Raw genomic sequence first — 16,755 nt, 5'->3', positions numbered from 1 at the left:
GATGGGCAATAAATGTTGGCCCAGCCAGCGACGCCCATGTCCCACGAATGAATAAAAAGAACTTCATTGCAGTGTGAGTAATAAAGGAACTTTATAAGTTTTAGTAACTTATGAAACACGTCTCTTGTGCTTTCTGGAACCCAGTGAATCTTAAGTGTCAGCATCCAGATGTTAGGCCAATGGTTTTGGATCTTTTATCCGTTAATTTTTTTTCCCTGATTATTTCTGTGTTTTTAGCTCCTGGATTTTCTGGAACCGAGAAACGAGCTGGTAATCCTGTCCCCTCGCTGCCACTGGCTGCTACCACGTCTCTCGAGGTTTCCAATGGTCTAACGGGGACAAGATGATGTGCGAGGTGATGCCCACCATTAATGAGGACAACCGCCGCGGCTCTCAGTATGGGTCGGACGACGCCAACTTTGAACAGCTGATGGTCAACATGCTCAACGAGCGGGAGCGGCTGCTGGAAAGCCTGCGGGAGACCCAGGAGAGCTTGGCCGGCGCCCAGCTACGCCTGCGAGAGCTCGGCCACGAGAAAGAATCCCTGCAGCGGCAGCTCAGCATTGCCCTGCCACAGGTAGGGGAATCCCTTTCACATCCTGAGGGTGAGAGAATGGGCGGATGAAGGCGACGGTGGCACAGTGGTTAGCACTGCTGCCTCACGGCACCAGGGAACCTGGGTTCGATTCCCAGCTCGGGTCACTATCTGTGTGGAGTCTGCACGTTCTCCCCATGTCTGCGTGGGTTTCCTCCGGGTGCTCCGGTTTCCTCCCACAGTCCAAAGGACTGTAGAGGTTGACTGGTCATACGAAATTGTCCCTCAGTATCCAAAGATGTGGATTGGCCATGCTAAATTGCCCCTTAGTGTCTCAAGATGTGCAGATTAGGTGGATTGGCCATGCTAAATTGCCCCTTATTGTTCAAAGATGTTTAGGTTAGGTGGATTGGCCATGCTGAAAGTATCAGGGCAGTTAGCAAGGTTGAATACGTGGGGTTATGGGGATAGGGCCTGGGTGGGATTGTGGTCGGTGCAGACCCAATGGGCCGAATGGCTTCTTTCTGCACTGTCAGGATTCCATGATTCTAAGAGTGGCTGTGGGTGTGGGTGGAGGGGCATAGGTTGGCATGGGTAAGACCTTGTGAAGCTCTCAGAAAGGTTCCCTCACCCAGACTGTGGTTCACAAAATCCCTGAGGGGGGTCATGAACCATGAGCCTTTGCAAAGCTGGTGTGACTGAGCAATAATGTGGGAGGAGCGGGAGATGTCTATTGCTGCAATGGAGGCAGCCTGGTGCAGACTGCAAGATGTGGGCTCCTGGCCGTATACCCTTATCCTGTGCCGGTGAAAATTCCGGTTGCAGAATCAGACCCTGCCATCCGTTTCTGAAGGACCCTCGGAAACCTAGCCCTATATATCTGTCGCCACGATAGAAGACGCAAAAATATAGCCGGGTTCCTGGCTTTTAGCCTTTCATTCATTGAGGAATCCATAATACATTGAAAGTCTGTGGAATACCAACCAGATATATTATTTGATTTATCATTGTCACATGTATTAACATACAGTGAAAAGTATTGTTTCTTGCGTGCTTTACAGACAAAGCATACCGTTCATAGAGAAGGAAAGGAGAGAGTGCAGAATGTAGTGTTACAGTCATAGCTAGGGTGTAGAGAAAGATCAACTTAATATGAGCTAAGTCCATTCAAAAGTCTGATGGCAGCAGGGAAGAAGCTGTTCTTGAGTCGGTTGGTACGAGACCTCAGACTTTTGTATCTTTTTCCCGACGGAAGAAGGTGGAAGAGAGAATGTCCGGGGTGCGTGGGGTCCTTAATTATGCTGGCTGCTTTGCTGAGGCAGCGAGAAGTGTAGACAGAGTCGATGGATGGGAGGCTGGTTTGCGTGATGGATTGGGCTACATTCACGACCCTTTGTAGTTCCTTGCGGTCTTGGGTCAGAGCAGGAGCCATACCAAGCTGTGATACAACCAGAAAGAATGCTTTCTATGGCGCATCTGTAAAAGTTGGTGAGAGTCGTAGCTGACATGCCAAATTTCCTTAGTCTTCTGAGAAAATAGAGGCGTTGGTGGGCTTTCTTAACGAGAGTGTCGGCATGGGGGAACCAGGACAGGTTGCTGGTGATCTGGACACCTAAAAACTTGAAGCTCTCGACTATTTCTACTTTGTCCCCGTTGATGTAGACAGGGGCATGTTCTCCTTTACGCTTCCTGAAGTCGGTGACAATCTCCTTCGTTTTGTTGACATCGAGGGAGAGATTATTGTTGCCGCACCAGTTCACCAGATTCTCTATCTCATTCCTGTACTCTGTCTCATTATTGGCAATAAATGGGCAATAAATGCAGGCCAGCCAGCGACGCCCATGTCCCACGAATGAATTTTTAAAAAAACACCTGCTGTGTGAAAAGGTTTCTTGGAATTACCCAACCCGGTTGGCTGTGTACCTCACGATAAGATTGAGAGGTTGCTGGGCATCGAGGAAGACAGGGAATAGAGCAGGGAGCTGGAGTTTTATCAAGTGGTTCAGCCCCGAATCTCCAGAATAAAAACTGGTGGAACAATGAACATTAGCATTGCACGAGAGGCCAGATTGGGAAGGGTGCAGAGATAGAGTCACAGAGCAACACAGCACGGAAACAGGCCCTTCGGCCCAACTGATCCATGCTGACAATGGTGCCTTCCAGCTAGTCCCAATTGCCTGCGTTTGGCCCATCTCCCTCGAATCCTTTCCCATCCATGTACTTATCCAAATGCTATTGAGCCCGCCTCGAGCACTTTCTCTGGCAGCTCATTCCATACACACACCACCCTCTGCGTGAAGAAGTTACCCCTCGGGTCCCTTTTAAATCTTTCCCCTTTCACTTTAAGCCTATGCCCTCTAGTTCTCAATTGCCCCTCCCTGGGAAAAAGACTATAGCATCCCTATAGTGCAGAAGAAGGCCATTTGGCCCATTAGGTCTGCACCTATCCCCATAACCCCACGCATTTGCCCCACTAATCCCCCTAACCTACACATCTTGGGACAAGAAGGGGCAATTTAGCATGGCCAATCCACCTAACCTGCACATCTTTGGAGTATGGGAGGAAACCCACGCAAACTTCGATTTGATTTATTATTGTCACATGTATTAACACACAGTGAAAAGTATTGTTTCTTGCGCGCTATACAGAACATACCGTTCATAGAGAAGGAAACGAGAGAGTGCAGAATGTAGTGTTACAGTCATAGCTAGGGTGTAGAGAAAGATTAACTTAATGCAAGAAGAATGTGCAGACTCCGGAGAGACAGTGACCCAAGGCCAGAATTGAACCCGGGTCCCTGGCGCTGTGAGGCAGCAGTGCTAACCACTGTGCCACCGTGCCGCCCTATGTCACTGTGGGCGGGATCTCCCAGATGCGCTCGCCCCGAAACCGGAAAATCCCCGCCCAAGGTCAACAGACCGTTCCATGATGTGCCCCTCGCCCACTCCGATTCCGGGAAAACTCCCCCCTCTGTGAGCGTTTATCCTGTCTCTGCCCCTCTTGATTTTATACCTGGGGTGGAGAGTTGTGAGGCCGGAGGTGGTTACAGAGGCAGGGAAGAGGGGTGAAGTGGCAGGGACTAGTATTTGACGGGTTTAGCAGATGGGCAAAGCAATGGCAGATGGTTTTTGAGTGTAGGTAGCTGTAAAGTTGTGCAAACAGGAAACGTGAGGTAAATGTGTTTGTTTAGCTGTGACATCGTGATCAGATTGTCCTCTGTGTTTGTCAACTATGTCGCCTCACAAAGAATGGGTTCAGAGGTCGGGAATGATGGAGGAAACACATTCAGTGTCTTGTTTCCCAGATAATCTTTCTCCTTTATTTTCTCTCTCCTCTCTCTCCCCTTCCACACGTGCCGCTTTGACAAGCTGGAGTGGCGTCCATCTTGTTGAACAACTTCCTGCCAAGCCGTATATGTCGCCAACTGTGCCCTGAATTTTTAAATATTTATTAGTGTCACAAGTAGGCTTACATTAACATTGCAATGAAGTTGCTGTGAAAATCCCCGAGTCGCCGCACTCTGCCACCTGTTCGGGTACACACACTGAGGGAGAATTTAAGAACAAAGACCAAAGAAAATTACAGCACAGGCACAGGCCCTTCGGCCCTCCAAGCCTGCACCGACCATGCTGCCCGACTGAACTAAAACCCCCTACCCTTCCGGGGACCATATCCCTCTATTCCCATCTTATTCATGTATTCGTCCAGACGCCCCTTAAAAGTCACTATTGTATCTACTTCCACTACCTCCCCCAGGCAGCGAGTTCCAGGCACCCATCACTCTCTGTAAAAACTTGCCTCGTACATCTCGTTTAAACCTTGCCCCTCGCACCTTAAACCTATGTCCCCTAGTAATTGACTCTTCCACCCTGGGAAAAAGCTTCTGACGATCCACTCTGTCCATGCCTTTCATAATCTTGTAGACTTCTATCAGGTCGCCCCTCAACCTCCGTCGTTCCAGTGAGAACAAACCAAGTTTCTCCAACCTCTCCTCATAGCTAATGCCCTCCATACCAGGCAACATCCTGGTAAATCTTTTCTGTACCCTCTCCAAAGCCTCCACATCCTTCTGGTAGTGTGGCGACCAGAATTGAACACTATATTCCAAGTGCGGCCTAACTAAGGTTCGATAAAGCTGCAACATGACTTGCCAATTTTTAAACTCAATGCCCCGGCCGATGAAGGCAAGCATGCCTTATGTCTTCTTGACTACCTTCTCCACCTGCGTTGCCACTTTCAGTGACCTGTGTACCTATACACCCAGATCCCTCTGCCTATCAATACTCTTGAAGGTTCTACCATTTACTGTACATTTCCTATCTGTATTAGACCTTCCAAAATGCATTACCTCACATTTATCCCGATTAAACTCCATCTGCCATCTCTCCACCCAGGTCTCCAACCGATCTGTATCCTGCTGTATCCTCTGATGGTCCTCATCACTATCCGCAAATCCACCAACCTTTGTGTCGTCCGCAAACTTACTAATCAAACCACTTACATTTCACTCCAAATCATTTCTATATATTACAAACAGCAAAGGTCCCAGCACTGATCCCTGAGGAATACCACTTGTCACAGTCCTCCATCCAGAAATGTACCCTTCCACTGCTACCCTCTGTCTTCTTTGACCGAACCAGTTCTGTATCCATTTTGCCAGCTCCCTCTGATCCCACGCAACTTCATCTTCTGCACCAGTCTGCCATGAGGGACCTTGCCAAAGGCCTTACTGAAGACCATGTAGACAACATCCACTGCCCTACCCTCATCAATCATCTTCGTCACTTCCTCGAAAAACTCGATCAAATTAGTGAGACACAACCTCCCCTTCACAAAACCATGTTGCCTCTCACTAATACGTCCACTTATTTCCAAGTGGGAGTAAATCCTGTCTCGAAGAATCCTCTCCAATAATTTCCCGAGCACTGACGTAAGGCTCACCGGCCTGTAATTACCTGGATTATTCTTGCTACCCTTCTTAAACAAAGGAACAACATTGGCTATTCTCCAATCCTCTGGGACCTCCCCTGTAGTCAGTGAGGATACAAAGATTTCTCTCAAGGCCCCAACAATTTTATCCCTTGCCTCTCTCAATATTCTGAAGTATGTCCCATCAGGTCCTGGAGACTTGTCTACCTTAATGTTTCTCAAGAACCAATACCTCCTTTTTGATCTCAACATGACTCAAACAATCTACACATCCTTTCCCAGACTCATCATCCACCAAGTCCTTCTCTTTGGTGAATACTGACGCAAAGTACTCATTTAACACCTCGCCCATCTCCTCTGGCTCCATGCATAGATTCCCTCTCCTGTCCTTGAGTGGGCCAACCCTCTCCCTGGCTACCCTCTTGCCCTTTATATATGTGTAAAAAGCCTTGGGATTTTCCTTAATCTTGCTGGCCAATGCCTTTTCATGACCCCTTTTAGCCCTCCTTACTCCTTGCTTAAGTTTCTTTCTACTTTCCTTGTATTCCACACTTGCTTCGTGTGTTCCCAGCCTCATAGCTTTGACAAATGCTTCCTTTTTCTCTTTAACTAGGCTCACAATATCGTTTGTTATCCAAGGTTCCCAAAACTTGCCATTCTTATCCTTCATCCTTGTGCCGGTCCTGAATCCCTATCAACTTACACTTGAAAGCCTCCCACATGTCAATGTTGATTTGCCCTCAAACATCTGCCCCCAATCTACATTCCTCAGTTCCTGCCTAATACTGTTGTAATTAGCCTTCCCCCAATTTACAATCTTCACTTGAGGACTATCCTTATCTTTATCCATCAGTACCTTTATAGCTTACTGAATTGTGGTCACTGTTCTCAAACTGCTCCCCTACTTAAACGTCGACCACTTGACTGGGCTCATTCCCCAATACCAGGTCCAGTACGGCCCCTTTCCCTAGTTGGACTATCTACATACTGTTTCAAGAAGCCCTCCTGGATGCTCCTTACAAACTCTGCCCCATCCACGCCCCTAGCACTAAGTGAGTCCCAGTCAATAAAGGGGAAGTTAAAATCTCCCACCACAACAACCCTGTTACTTTTACACCTTGCCACAATCTGCCTACATATCTGTTCCTCTATCTCCCACTGGCTGTTGGGCGGCCTATAGTAAACCCCCAATATTGTGACTACACCCTTCCTATTTCTGAGCTCTACCCATATTGCCTCGCTGTATGAGCCCTCCGAGGTGTCCTCCCGCAGTACAGCTGTGATATCCTCCTTAACCACTAGTGCAGCTCCCCCACCCCTTTTACATCCCCTTCTATCCCACCTGAAACATCTGTATCCTGGAACATTAAACTGCCAATCCTGTCCTTCCCTTAACCAAGTCTCTGTAATAGCAATAATATCGTAGTTCCAAGTACTAATCCAAGCTCTGAGTTCATCTGCCTTACCTGTTACACTTCTCACATTGAAACAAACCAGACCTTCTTTGATTAGCAACCTCACTCTGCCTGCTCTTTCGCTGAGTGTTACTGGCCCTTCCCTTCAAGTTAATTCACCTTTGCTTTGGTCTCTTCTTCTTCCCCACTGGAGGGATTTTCTTACCAGGAGAGATTGAGTGGGTTGGGTCTGTACTCATTGGAGTTTAGAAGAAATGAGTCATCCTATATATTGAGACATATAGGATTCTCAGGGGAGTTGACAGGGTAGATGCTGAGAGGCTGTTTCCCCTTGTGGGAGAGTCTAGGACCAGAGGGCATAATCTCAGAGTAAGGGGTTCGCCCATTTAAGACTGAGATGAAGAGGAATTTCTTCTCTGAGGGTGGTGAATCTGTGGAATTCTTTATCGCAGAGGGCTGTAGAGGTCGGGTCATTAAGAATGTTCAAGGCTGAGACAGATTTTTAATCAGTAAGGGAATCATGGGTTATGGGGATAAGGCGGGAAAGTGGGATTATCACATCAGATCATACATGATCTCATTGAATGGTAGAGCAAACTCGATGGACCGAATGGCCTCCTGCCCCCTACGTCTTATGGTCTTGCAATTTGACACCAAGCCACAAGAGAGGATGCTAGAGGGTGTTGGTTTAGCTTTGTTGGCTGGCTCACGTTGCAGAGTGATGCCAACAGCACAGGTTCAATTCCCACACCGACTGAGGTTATTCATGGAAGGCCCCGCCTTTACAACCTTGCCCCTCACCTGAGGTGTGGTGACCCTCAGGTTAAATCACCACCAGTCAGCTCTCCCCCTCAAAGGGGAGAGCAGGCTGTGGTTATCTGGGACTATGGTGACTTTCCCTTTACTTTTTATTTACTAAAATGGGGACGGGACTTGATGCGAGTTCGAACATTGGCACCAGGTTTTGGGATGAGTTCAGTGTTATGGATTCACAGATTAACTGCGGCACGGTGACACAGTGGTTAGCACTGCTGCCTCACAGCGCCAGGGACCCGGGTTCAATTCCCGGGTCACTGTCTGTGTGGAGTTTGCGCATTCTCCTCGTGTCTGCGTGGGTTTCCTCCGGGTGCTCCGGTTTCCTCCCACAGTCGGAAAGACGTGCTGGTTAGGTGCATTGGCCGTGCTAAATTCTCCCTCAATGTACCTGAACAGGCGCCGGAGTGTGGCGACTGGGGGATTTTCACAGTAACTTCATTGCAGTGTTAATGTACGCCTACTTGTGACTAATAAATAAACTTTAACTGGCTGTTCGCCTGTTTATTGGCTCTTGCTTTGTGTGATTGGGTGTCGTATTTACCAAGTACCAAAGTAATAGCATTTCTGAAGTAGTTTGGACGCACTATTGGAAAACCTGAGGTTTCGAAAGGTGTGATATCAATGCTATTTTTTCTTATAGCTGGAATAGGTGCGATAATTATTGAATGTTTGTTGAAGATAGTCGGGGTGAGATTTTTCCAGCCTCTCCAGCGATGGGATCCTCTGGCAAGATGCTGTAAACACCAACAGCGCGATCCTACTGCCACGCTCCCGCTGCAGCGAGGTCGGAGAATCCAACGCCCTGCCGAATCTCCCTTCGCTGCAGCGGGACGGGAAAATCCTGATGGCGTGAACGGCCGTAACATTCCGGCCCACCCAATGACGAGCTTCGGAAAACTTGCCATCTGGGTGCGGGGGCGGGAGGGGGGCTGGAAAACCCCGCCCTGTGTGTTGAAGCACTTATCAATATCCTTATCAAGTACGTGGCTCTTCCCAATGGATCTCAAGAGCACTTTAATTAAAAGCCAAGACTGCAAATATGTTTTTATATTTAAACTCTGTGACTCTGAAGTGTTTCTTTTGTTGGTGGAGTTTAGTCTTGGTGGGTTGCATCTGAACGGAAGCAAAAGAACAAAAGCCCTGTATTTCTTTGGCCTGGTTCCTCTTGCTGTCTGAATTGCCACTTGTAAATAATATGATGTCTAAAAGGCAGAGGGGAAAGAGGTCTTTAACAAGAGCATGATCAGAATTTTCTTGACACCCTTATCATCAATGTTGGCCGCTTTGAGAATGAATGGTCAATGGCACAAAGCATCAGTTGTTGGCCAGACGGGCTATAGAATCATAGAATGGGCTGCACGCAGAAGGAGGCCATTCAGCCCATTGTCTGTGCCAACTCTGTAAGATTATTCATCGTATGACCTTGTAACTCTGCAAAACATTTTCTCTTCACATGCTTATCCAATTCCCTTTTGAAAGCCAAGACTTAATTGATCTTCTTGGGCAATTTATTCCAGATTCTAATTGCTTGCTGCATTTAAAATAAAGGTTTTCCTCCTATTACTGGTGGTTGTATTACCAACCGTCTTATATTCTCTGGTCTTCACAGGCATGGGAATAGTCCCTCCTTATCGATTCTGTCCAGACCTCTCATGATTTAGAACACTTATAGGAAAGGAGATGGCCTACTGGAATTAACATCAGACTATGAATCCAGCAACTCAGCTAATGTTTTGGGGACCCGGGTTCGAATCCCGCCATTGCAGATGGTGGAATTTGAATTCAATAAAAAAAATCTGGAATTAAGAACCTATGAAACCATTGTCGATTGTCGGAAAAGCCCATCTGGTTCACTAATGTCCTTTAGAGAAGGAAATCTGCCGTCCTTACCCGGTCTGGCCTACATGTGACTCCAGAGCCACAGCAATGTGGTTGACCCTCAACTGCCCTCGAGCAACAAGGGATGGGCAAGAAATGTTGGCCAGCCAGCGACGCAAATGAATTTTAAAAAACCTCCTCTCAACCTTATCCGAGCGCAGATTCTCCAATCTATCCACCCAACTGGTTGGCTCGGTGGTGCAGTGGTTAGCACTGCTGCCTCACAGAGCCAGGGACCCGGGTTCGATTCCCGGCTTGGGTCACTGTCTGTGCAGAGTCTGCACGTTTTCCCTGTGTCTGCGTGGGTTTCCTCCGGGTGCTCCGGTTTCCTCCCAGAGTCCCAACGGTGTGCGGGCCAGGTGCAATGGCCATACTAAATTGCCCCTTTAGTGTCAGGGGGACTAGCTAGGGTAAATGTATGGGGATAGGGCCTGGGTGGGATTGTGGTCGGTGCTGACTTGATGGGCTGAATGGCCTCCTTCTGCACTGTAGGGATGCTATGAAGTCCCTCATCCCTGGAACCATTCTCCTCCATCTTTGCTGATAAATGAGATGACCAAAATTAGATACAGGCGAAACCGGCTTCTTATATTCAGGTCTATCATAATTTCCTTAACCTGCGCCTCTGTATCCAAAGCTCAGGAACCCGTACGCTTTTGGAAACCATTTTCTCAACCTGCCCTGCCACCTTCAATGATGGCTGCAGAAGGACCGGTGGTTCTCTCTCTCTCTCCTTCTGCACCCATTTTAGAATTGTACCCTTTGTTTCATTCTTCGCTCTTCCAATTGGATGATGCTTGGCTGCCAACAACGCATCCCTGCTTTACCTCCACCCCCCCCACCCCTCCCCCACCCTCCACTCCCCCCCCCCACTCCCCCCCCCCCCCCCTCCACTCCCCCCCCCCCCCCCCCCCCCCCTCCACTCCCCCCCTCCCCCCACACTCCTCCAAACTTCAATATCCAAAGATGTGCGGGTTAGGTGGATTGGCCATGCTAAATTGCCCCTTAGTGTCAGGGAGACTAGCTAGGGTAAATGCATGGGGTTACAGGGATAGGGCCTGGGTGGGATTGTGGTCAGTGCAGGCTCGATGGGCCAAATGGCCTCCTCCTGCACTGTACGATTCTATGATTCTGTATCTGGTAAAGAGAAATGTTAAAAGAAAATGATTTAAAAAAACACAATTTTTTTTTTAAATGTCCGCTGATTTTTCTCCGGGTTGCAGACAGAGCAATTTTCAATTCATAGAATCCCTGCAGTGCAGAAGGAGGCCATTCGGCCCATGGAGCCTGCACTGACCACAATCCCACCCAGACCCTATCCCCGTAACCCCTCATATTCACCCTGCTAATCCCCCTGACACTAAGGGTCAATTTAGCACAGCCGATGCGCCCTAACCAGCACGTCTTTCGGACTGTGGGAGGAAACCGGAGCACCCGGACGAAACCCACGCAGACATGGGGAGAATGTGCAAACTCCACACACACACACACACACACACACACACACACACACACACACACACACACACACACACAGTGAGCCGAGGCTGGAATTGAACGCGGGTCCTTGGGGCTGTGAGGCAGCAGTGCTAGCCACAAAAGATGTAATAACATAGTGGAATACTGGCTGGAATTCTCCCATCCCACCCATCACTGGAACTTTAGTGGGTGGGTTGCGGAGAATGTGAAATCCCACTGACGGTCGGGTGGGAATTTCCGGCTTTTAGACCAGAGCGGCCGGGGAATTCCGCCCACTATCCTTTTTTTCATTGTCACAAGTAAGGCTTACGTTAACACTGCAATGAAGTTACTGTGAGATTCCCCTAATCGCCACACTCCGGCACCTGTTCAGGTACACTGAGGGAGAATTTAGCACGGCCAATGCACCCTAACCAGCTCATCTTTCGGACTGTGGGAAGAAACCGGAGCACCCTGGAGTGTAGAAGATTGAGGGGAGATTTGATAGAGGTGTATAAGATTTTGACGGGTATAGATAGAGTGAATGCAAGCAGGCTTTTTCCGCTGAGGCTAGGGGAGAAAAAAACCCAGAGGGCATGGGTTAAGGGTGAAAGGAGAAAAGTTTAAAGGGAATATTAGGGGGTGCTTCTTCACGCAGAGGGTGGTGGGAGTGTGGAATGAGCTGCCGGATAAAGTGGTAAATGCGGGGTCACTTTTAACATTTAAGAAAAACTTGGACGGGTTCATGGATGAGAGGGGTGTGGAGGGATATGGTCCAAGTGCAGGTCAGTGGGACTAGGCAAAAAATGGTTCGGCACAGACAAGAAGGGCCAAAAGGCCTGTTTCTGAGCTGTAATTTTCTATGGTTCTATGGTTCTAAAAATAGCTCTCCCTAGCCACATGACCTGATTTGTCAATCACCCCCGAATCAAGGTCTACTCAGTAATCCTAAGGGAATATTAGAACCCACTCGACCCTGCATTAGTTGAGATTGAAATCAACGTGATGTCAATTAAACTGCATCAGCAACAATAAAGGACACCAGCGTCAGACAACACGGTGCCGACAAAACATCCTGCAGAGAAGCATGATTAAAATATATTTCTTAAAGGCACAGTAGCGTTACAGAGGACAGGCAGATTCTCACATTTCACCTGAAAGGTGGCACCTCCAACCCTGCGGCACTCCCCCAGGACTGCGGTGGTGCTGATAGCCAGCTGAGAAAGGAGATGAAGAAAGGACACAATCCATTTAAAAGTCTGACAGCAGCAGGGAAGAAGCTGTTCTTGAGTCGGTTGGTACGAGACCTCAGACTTTTGTATCTTTTTCCCGACGGAAGAAGGTGGAAGAGAGAATGTCCGGGGTGCGTGGGGTCCTTAATTATGCTGGCTGCTTTTCTGAGGCAGTGGGAAGTGTAGACAGAGTCAATGAATGGGAGTCTGGTTTGCGTGATGGATTGGGCTACATTCACGACCTTTTGTAGTTCCTTGCGGACTTGGGCAGAGCAGGAGCCATCCCAAGCTGTGATACAACCAGGAAGAATGCTTTCTATGGTGCATCTGTAAACGTTAGCGAGAGTCGTCGCGGACATGCCTTCTGAGAAAGTAGAGGCATTGGTGAGAAAGTAGAGGCGTTGGTCAGGGTTGTAGGTTATCCATGTTGGATAGTATTTAATGGTTGAAAATACTGCAACACTTTGGGAGAACATTTACCCCATGAACTGCAATGGTTCAAGAAGACCCGCCAATGGTATAGTAGCTCCAGGAGTCAGCTGTGAAGGAACCGGGCATTTATTGCACAAAATGAAAATAAACAATAACCACAACAGGTCCCAACCGGGCCTACAAGGATAATGGACCCACTCAGGGTCTTGCTTTATATAGGGCTCAGTATCCGAGCTTCACCTGGTTGGTGAATTACCAATCCCCAGGGAGCTCGTACTCAACCAAGCCCAACTGGGAGGTCAATTAGTGACTCGCCATGCCGATCATAGCGGTTACCATATGTGGAACACTGTGCGCCGTTTTGATCTCCTTATTTGAGGAAGGGTGTTAATGCATTGAAGGTAGTTCAGAGGAGGTTTACGAGATTGATACCTGAATGAGGGGTTTGTCTTATCAGGAAAAGTTGGACAGACTGGGCTTGTTTCCACTGGAATTTGGAAGAGTGAGGGGGTGACTTGGTTGAAGTTTATAAGATCCTGAACAGTTTCAACAAGTTGGACATTGGAAAGGATGTTTCCCCTTGTGGGTGAGTCCAGAACCAGGGGAAACTGTTTTAAAATTAGGGGTCGCCCTTATAGGACAGAGATGAGAATCGTAGAATTCCTACAGTGCAGAAGGAAGCCATTTGGCCCATCGAGTCTGTACCGAACACAATCCCACCTTGGCCCTATTCACGCAACCCTCATTTACTCTAGCTAATCCCCTGATACTAGAAACATAGAAGAAACATAGAAACATAGAAAAACTACAGCACAAAACAGGCCCTTCGGCCCCACAAGTTGTGCCGAACATATCCCTACCTTTTAGGCCTATCTATAACCCTCCATCCTATTAAGTCCCATGTACTCATCCAGGAGTCTCTTAAAAGACCCTATTGAGATAGAAACATAGAAAAACTAGGGTCAATTTAGCATGGCCAATCAACCTAACCTGCAAACTTTGGACTGTGGGAGGAAACCGGAGCACCCGGAGGAAACCCACGCAGACACGGGGAGAATGTGCAAACTCCACACAGACAGTGACTGCATATCCACTGTGCCACCATGCCACGTTGAAAAATGGACTAACCAAACACTTGGATTTGGACCGAGGACCTCTTGATCTGCAGTCAGACTCTGAACACTGAGCTGCAACCCCGCAGTGAGGAGAATTTGTTTCTCTCTGAGGGTCATGGGATTTTGGAACTCTCTGCCTCAGAAGGCAGTGAAGGCAGGGTCACTCAATATTTTTCAGCTGGAGGTAGATAGATTCCTGTTAGGTGTGGGTGTCAAAGGTTATTGGGGGAGATGGGAATGTGGAACTAAACACAAGCAGATCAGCCATGATCTTATTGAATGGCAGAGCAGGCTCGAGGGGCCGAATGGCCTACTCCTGCCCCGAGTTTGAGGGACAACTAGGGGCAACCAATAAATATTGGCCTTGAAAACAATTGCTCTAATTTAGATAATTTGTGTGTATGTTTGGAATGAGAGAAAGACTCTATCAAACCTGTTATTTCCTCGCCCTGTGATAGACTTTACTCTTGTTTTGTTAATTGGAGACAAGATTCCGCACTAATCCTTCCAGATCTTTGAGGGCAAATGAGCTTTTCTTTGTGCCCTTTTTGTTTGCATGTTGCCCACACTTGCCCATCTTTCTCTTTCTGATGGGGTTAATGACATCTAAAGTTAGGTTTGTTTGCTCCGTCGATGGAGGCGATGGCCTAGTGGTATTATCGCTAAACTATTAATCCAGAAACTCAGCTAATGCTCTGGGGACCCGGGCTCGAATCCCGCCCTGGCAGATGGTTGAATTTGAATTGAGTAAAAAGAAATCTGGAGTTAAGAATCTACTGATGACCATGAAACCATTGTCGATTGTCGGAAAAACCCATCTGGTTCATTTATGTCCTTTAGGGAAGGAAATCTGCCTTTCTTACCTGGTCTGGCCTACATGTAACTCATAGAATAGAATCCCCACAGTGCAGAAGGAGGCCATTTGGCGCATTGAGTCTGCATCGACCACACTTGCACCCAAGCCCTATTCCTGCAATCCCACATATTTACCCCGCTAATCTCCTTGACACTAGGGTCAATTTAGCATGGCTAATCCACCTAACCTGCACATCTTTGGACTGTGGGAGGAAACCGGAGCACCCGGAGGAAACCCACGCAGACACAGGGAGAACATGCAAACTCCACACAGACAGTGACCCAAGCTGGGAATTGAACCCGGGTCCCTGGCGCTGTGAGGCAGCAGTGCTAACCCACTGTGTCACCGTGCCACCTTAGAGACCCCAGAGTCACAGCAGTGTGGTTCACTCTCACCTGCCCTCTGAAATGGTCGAGTAAAGTTAAAGTTAATTTATTAGTCACAAGTAAGGCTTACATTAACACTGCAATGAAGTTACTGTGAAATTCCCCTCGTCGCCACAGTCCGGTGCCTGTTCGGGTCAATGCACCCTAACCAGCACATCTTTCAGACTGTGGGAGGAAACCTACGCAACACGGGGAGAACGTGCAGACTCCACACAGACAGTAATCCAAGCCGGGAATCGAACACGGGTCCCTGGCGCTGTGAGGCAGCAGCGCTAACAACTGTGCTACCGTGCCGCCCGTGGCACTCAGTTCACAGATAGCTAGGGATGGGCAATAAATGCTTGGCACATCCAGCGACGCCCATGTCCCACGAATGCCTAAATAAAAAGTACTTCATTTGTCTGTGAAATGCTTTGGGGATGTCCTGAGTTAGTGAAGGGTGCTATATAAATGCAGTAAGTCAGAACTGTCCCCCACCTCAGTCGAAGGAATATTATCTGTTCTTCTTCGCACTTGTTCGAAAGACCTCAGTCATTTATCCAATTCCAAGCGCATTGGGTTTCGTAACTCCAATTCCTGGAATTATCTTTGCATCAAGCAATGTTCGGAGGAGTGTCGGTCCAGTGGCTCTTTTATAAAGAAGGGAATGTTTTCTCACAATCTCACAAGCCTATCCTCCCCGATGATCAATGCAAAATTGGATAGACTTGCTGCAACTTGTATCCAAGCGGCCACCCAATGTCTGAATGTTGGTGTGCAGCTTTGCATACCTTCCATTAGTTCTCCGTAATCGTAACCCGATCCATCTTCCGGCAATGAGCCAGCCTCCACGTCTTGCCACCAGCCGGTTTTGGAACCATTGCGCCTCTCGATTTATAGCTTGCAGTCAGGCACCGAGCGAGACACGTGGCCACACTGGATTTCCTTGCGTGGCTCAGTGGTTAGCACTGCCACCCCACGGCGCCAGGGACCCGGGTTCGATTCTGGCCTCGGGTCGCTGTCTGTGTGGCGTCTGCGCGTTATCCCCGTGTCTGCGTGGGTTTCCTCCGGATTCCCCCCACAGTCTGAAAGATGTGCGGGTTAGGTGGACTGGCCATGCTAAATTGCCCCTTAGTGTCAGTGGGATGAGCTCGGGTAAATGCATGATGCCTGGGTGAGATTGTGGTTTCTGTGGTTACTGTGTGGGTTTCCTCCGGGTGCTCCGGTTTCCTCTCGCAGTCCAAGAGATGTGCTGGTTAAAGTAAGGTTTATTTATTAGTCACAAGTATGGCTTACATTAACACTGAAATGAAGTTACTGTGAAAATCCCCTAGTCGCTACACTCCGGCACGGTGTTCGGGTACACTGAGGGAGAATTTAGCACGGCCAATGCACCTAGTCAGCACGTCTTTCTGACTGTGGGAGGAAACCGGAGCACCCGGAGGAAACCCACGGGGAGAACGTACACAGACTGTGACCCAAGCAGGGAATCGAGCCAGGTCCCTGGCGCTGTGAGGCAGCAGTGCTAACCACTGTGCCACCGTGGTTAGGTGCATTGGCCATACTAATTTACCCCTCAGCATACCCAAAATGGCACTGGAGTGTGGCGACTAGGGGATTTTCACAGTAACTTCATTGCAGTGTTAATGCAAGGCTACTTGTGACACTAATAAATAAACTAAAAGCTAGCAAGATGTCAATGTCCAGCTGTGTTGATTTTGAG

At 48.4% G+C, this 16,755-nt stretch overlaps 1 protein-coding gene across 1 annotated transcript in view; it reads left to right on the top strand.

The window, feature by feature from the left end:
- The first annotated feature begins 261 nt into the window (after positions 1 to 261).
- Positions 262 to 16,755, top strand: part of LOC144509046 (liprin-alpha-3-like) — a 137,755-nt gene continuing 121,261 nt past the window's right edge. The window contains exon 1 of the mRNA XM_078237329.1: positions 262 to 577. Within this exon, the coding sequence (XP_078093455.1) occupies positions 344 to 577 (234 nt within the window). The 5' untranslated portion in view covers positions 262 to 343. The remainder of the gene's footprint in view (positions 578 to 16,755) is intronic.

Source organism: Mustelus asterias, chromosome 21 (genome assembly GCF_964213995.1).
Source record: "Mustelus asterias chromosome 21, sMusAst1.hap1.1, whole genome shotgun sequence".
NCBI classification, from domain to species: domain Eukaryota; kingdom Metazoa; phylum Chordata; class Chondrichthyes; order Carcharhiniformes; family Triakidae; genus Mustelus; species Mustelus asterias.
The sequence above is the reverse complement of the archived record's forward strand: the minus strand, read 5'-3'. Positions and strand labels throughout refer to the sequence as shown.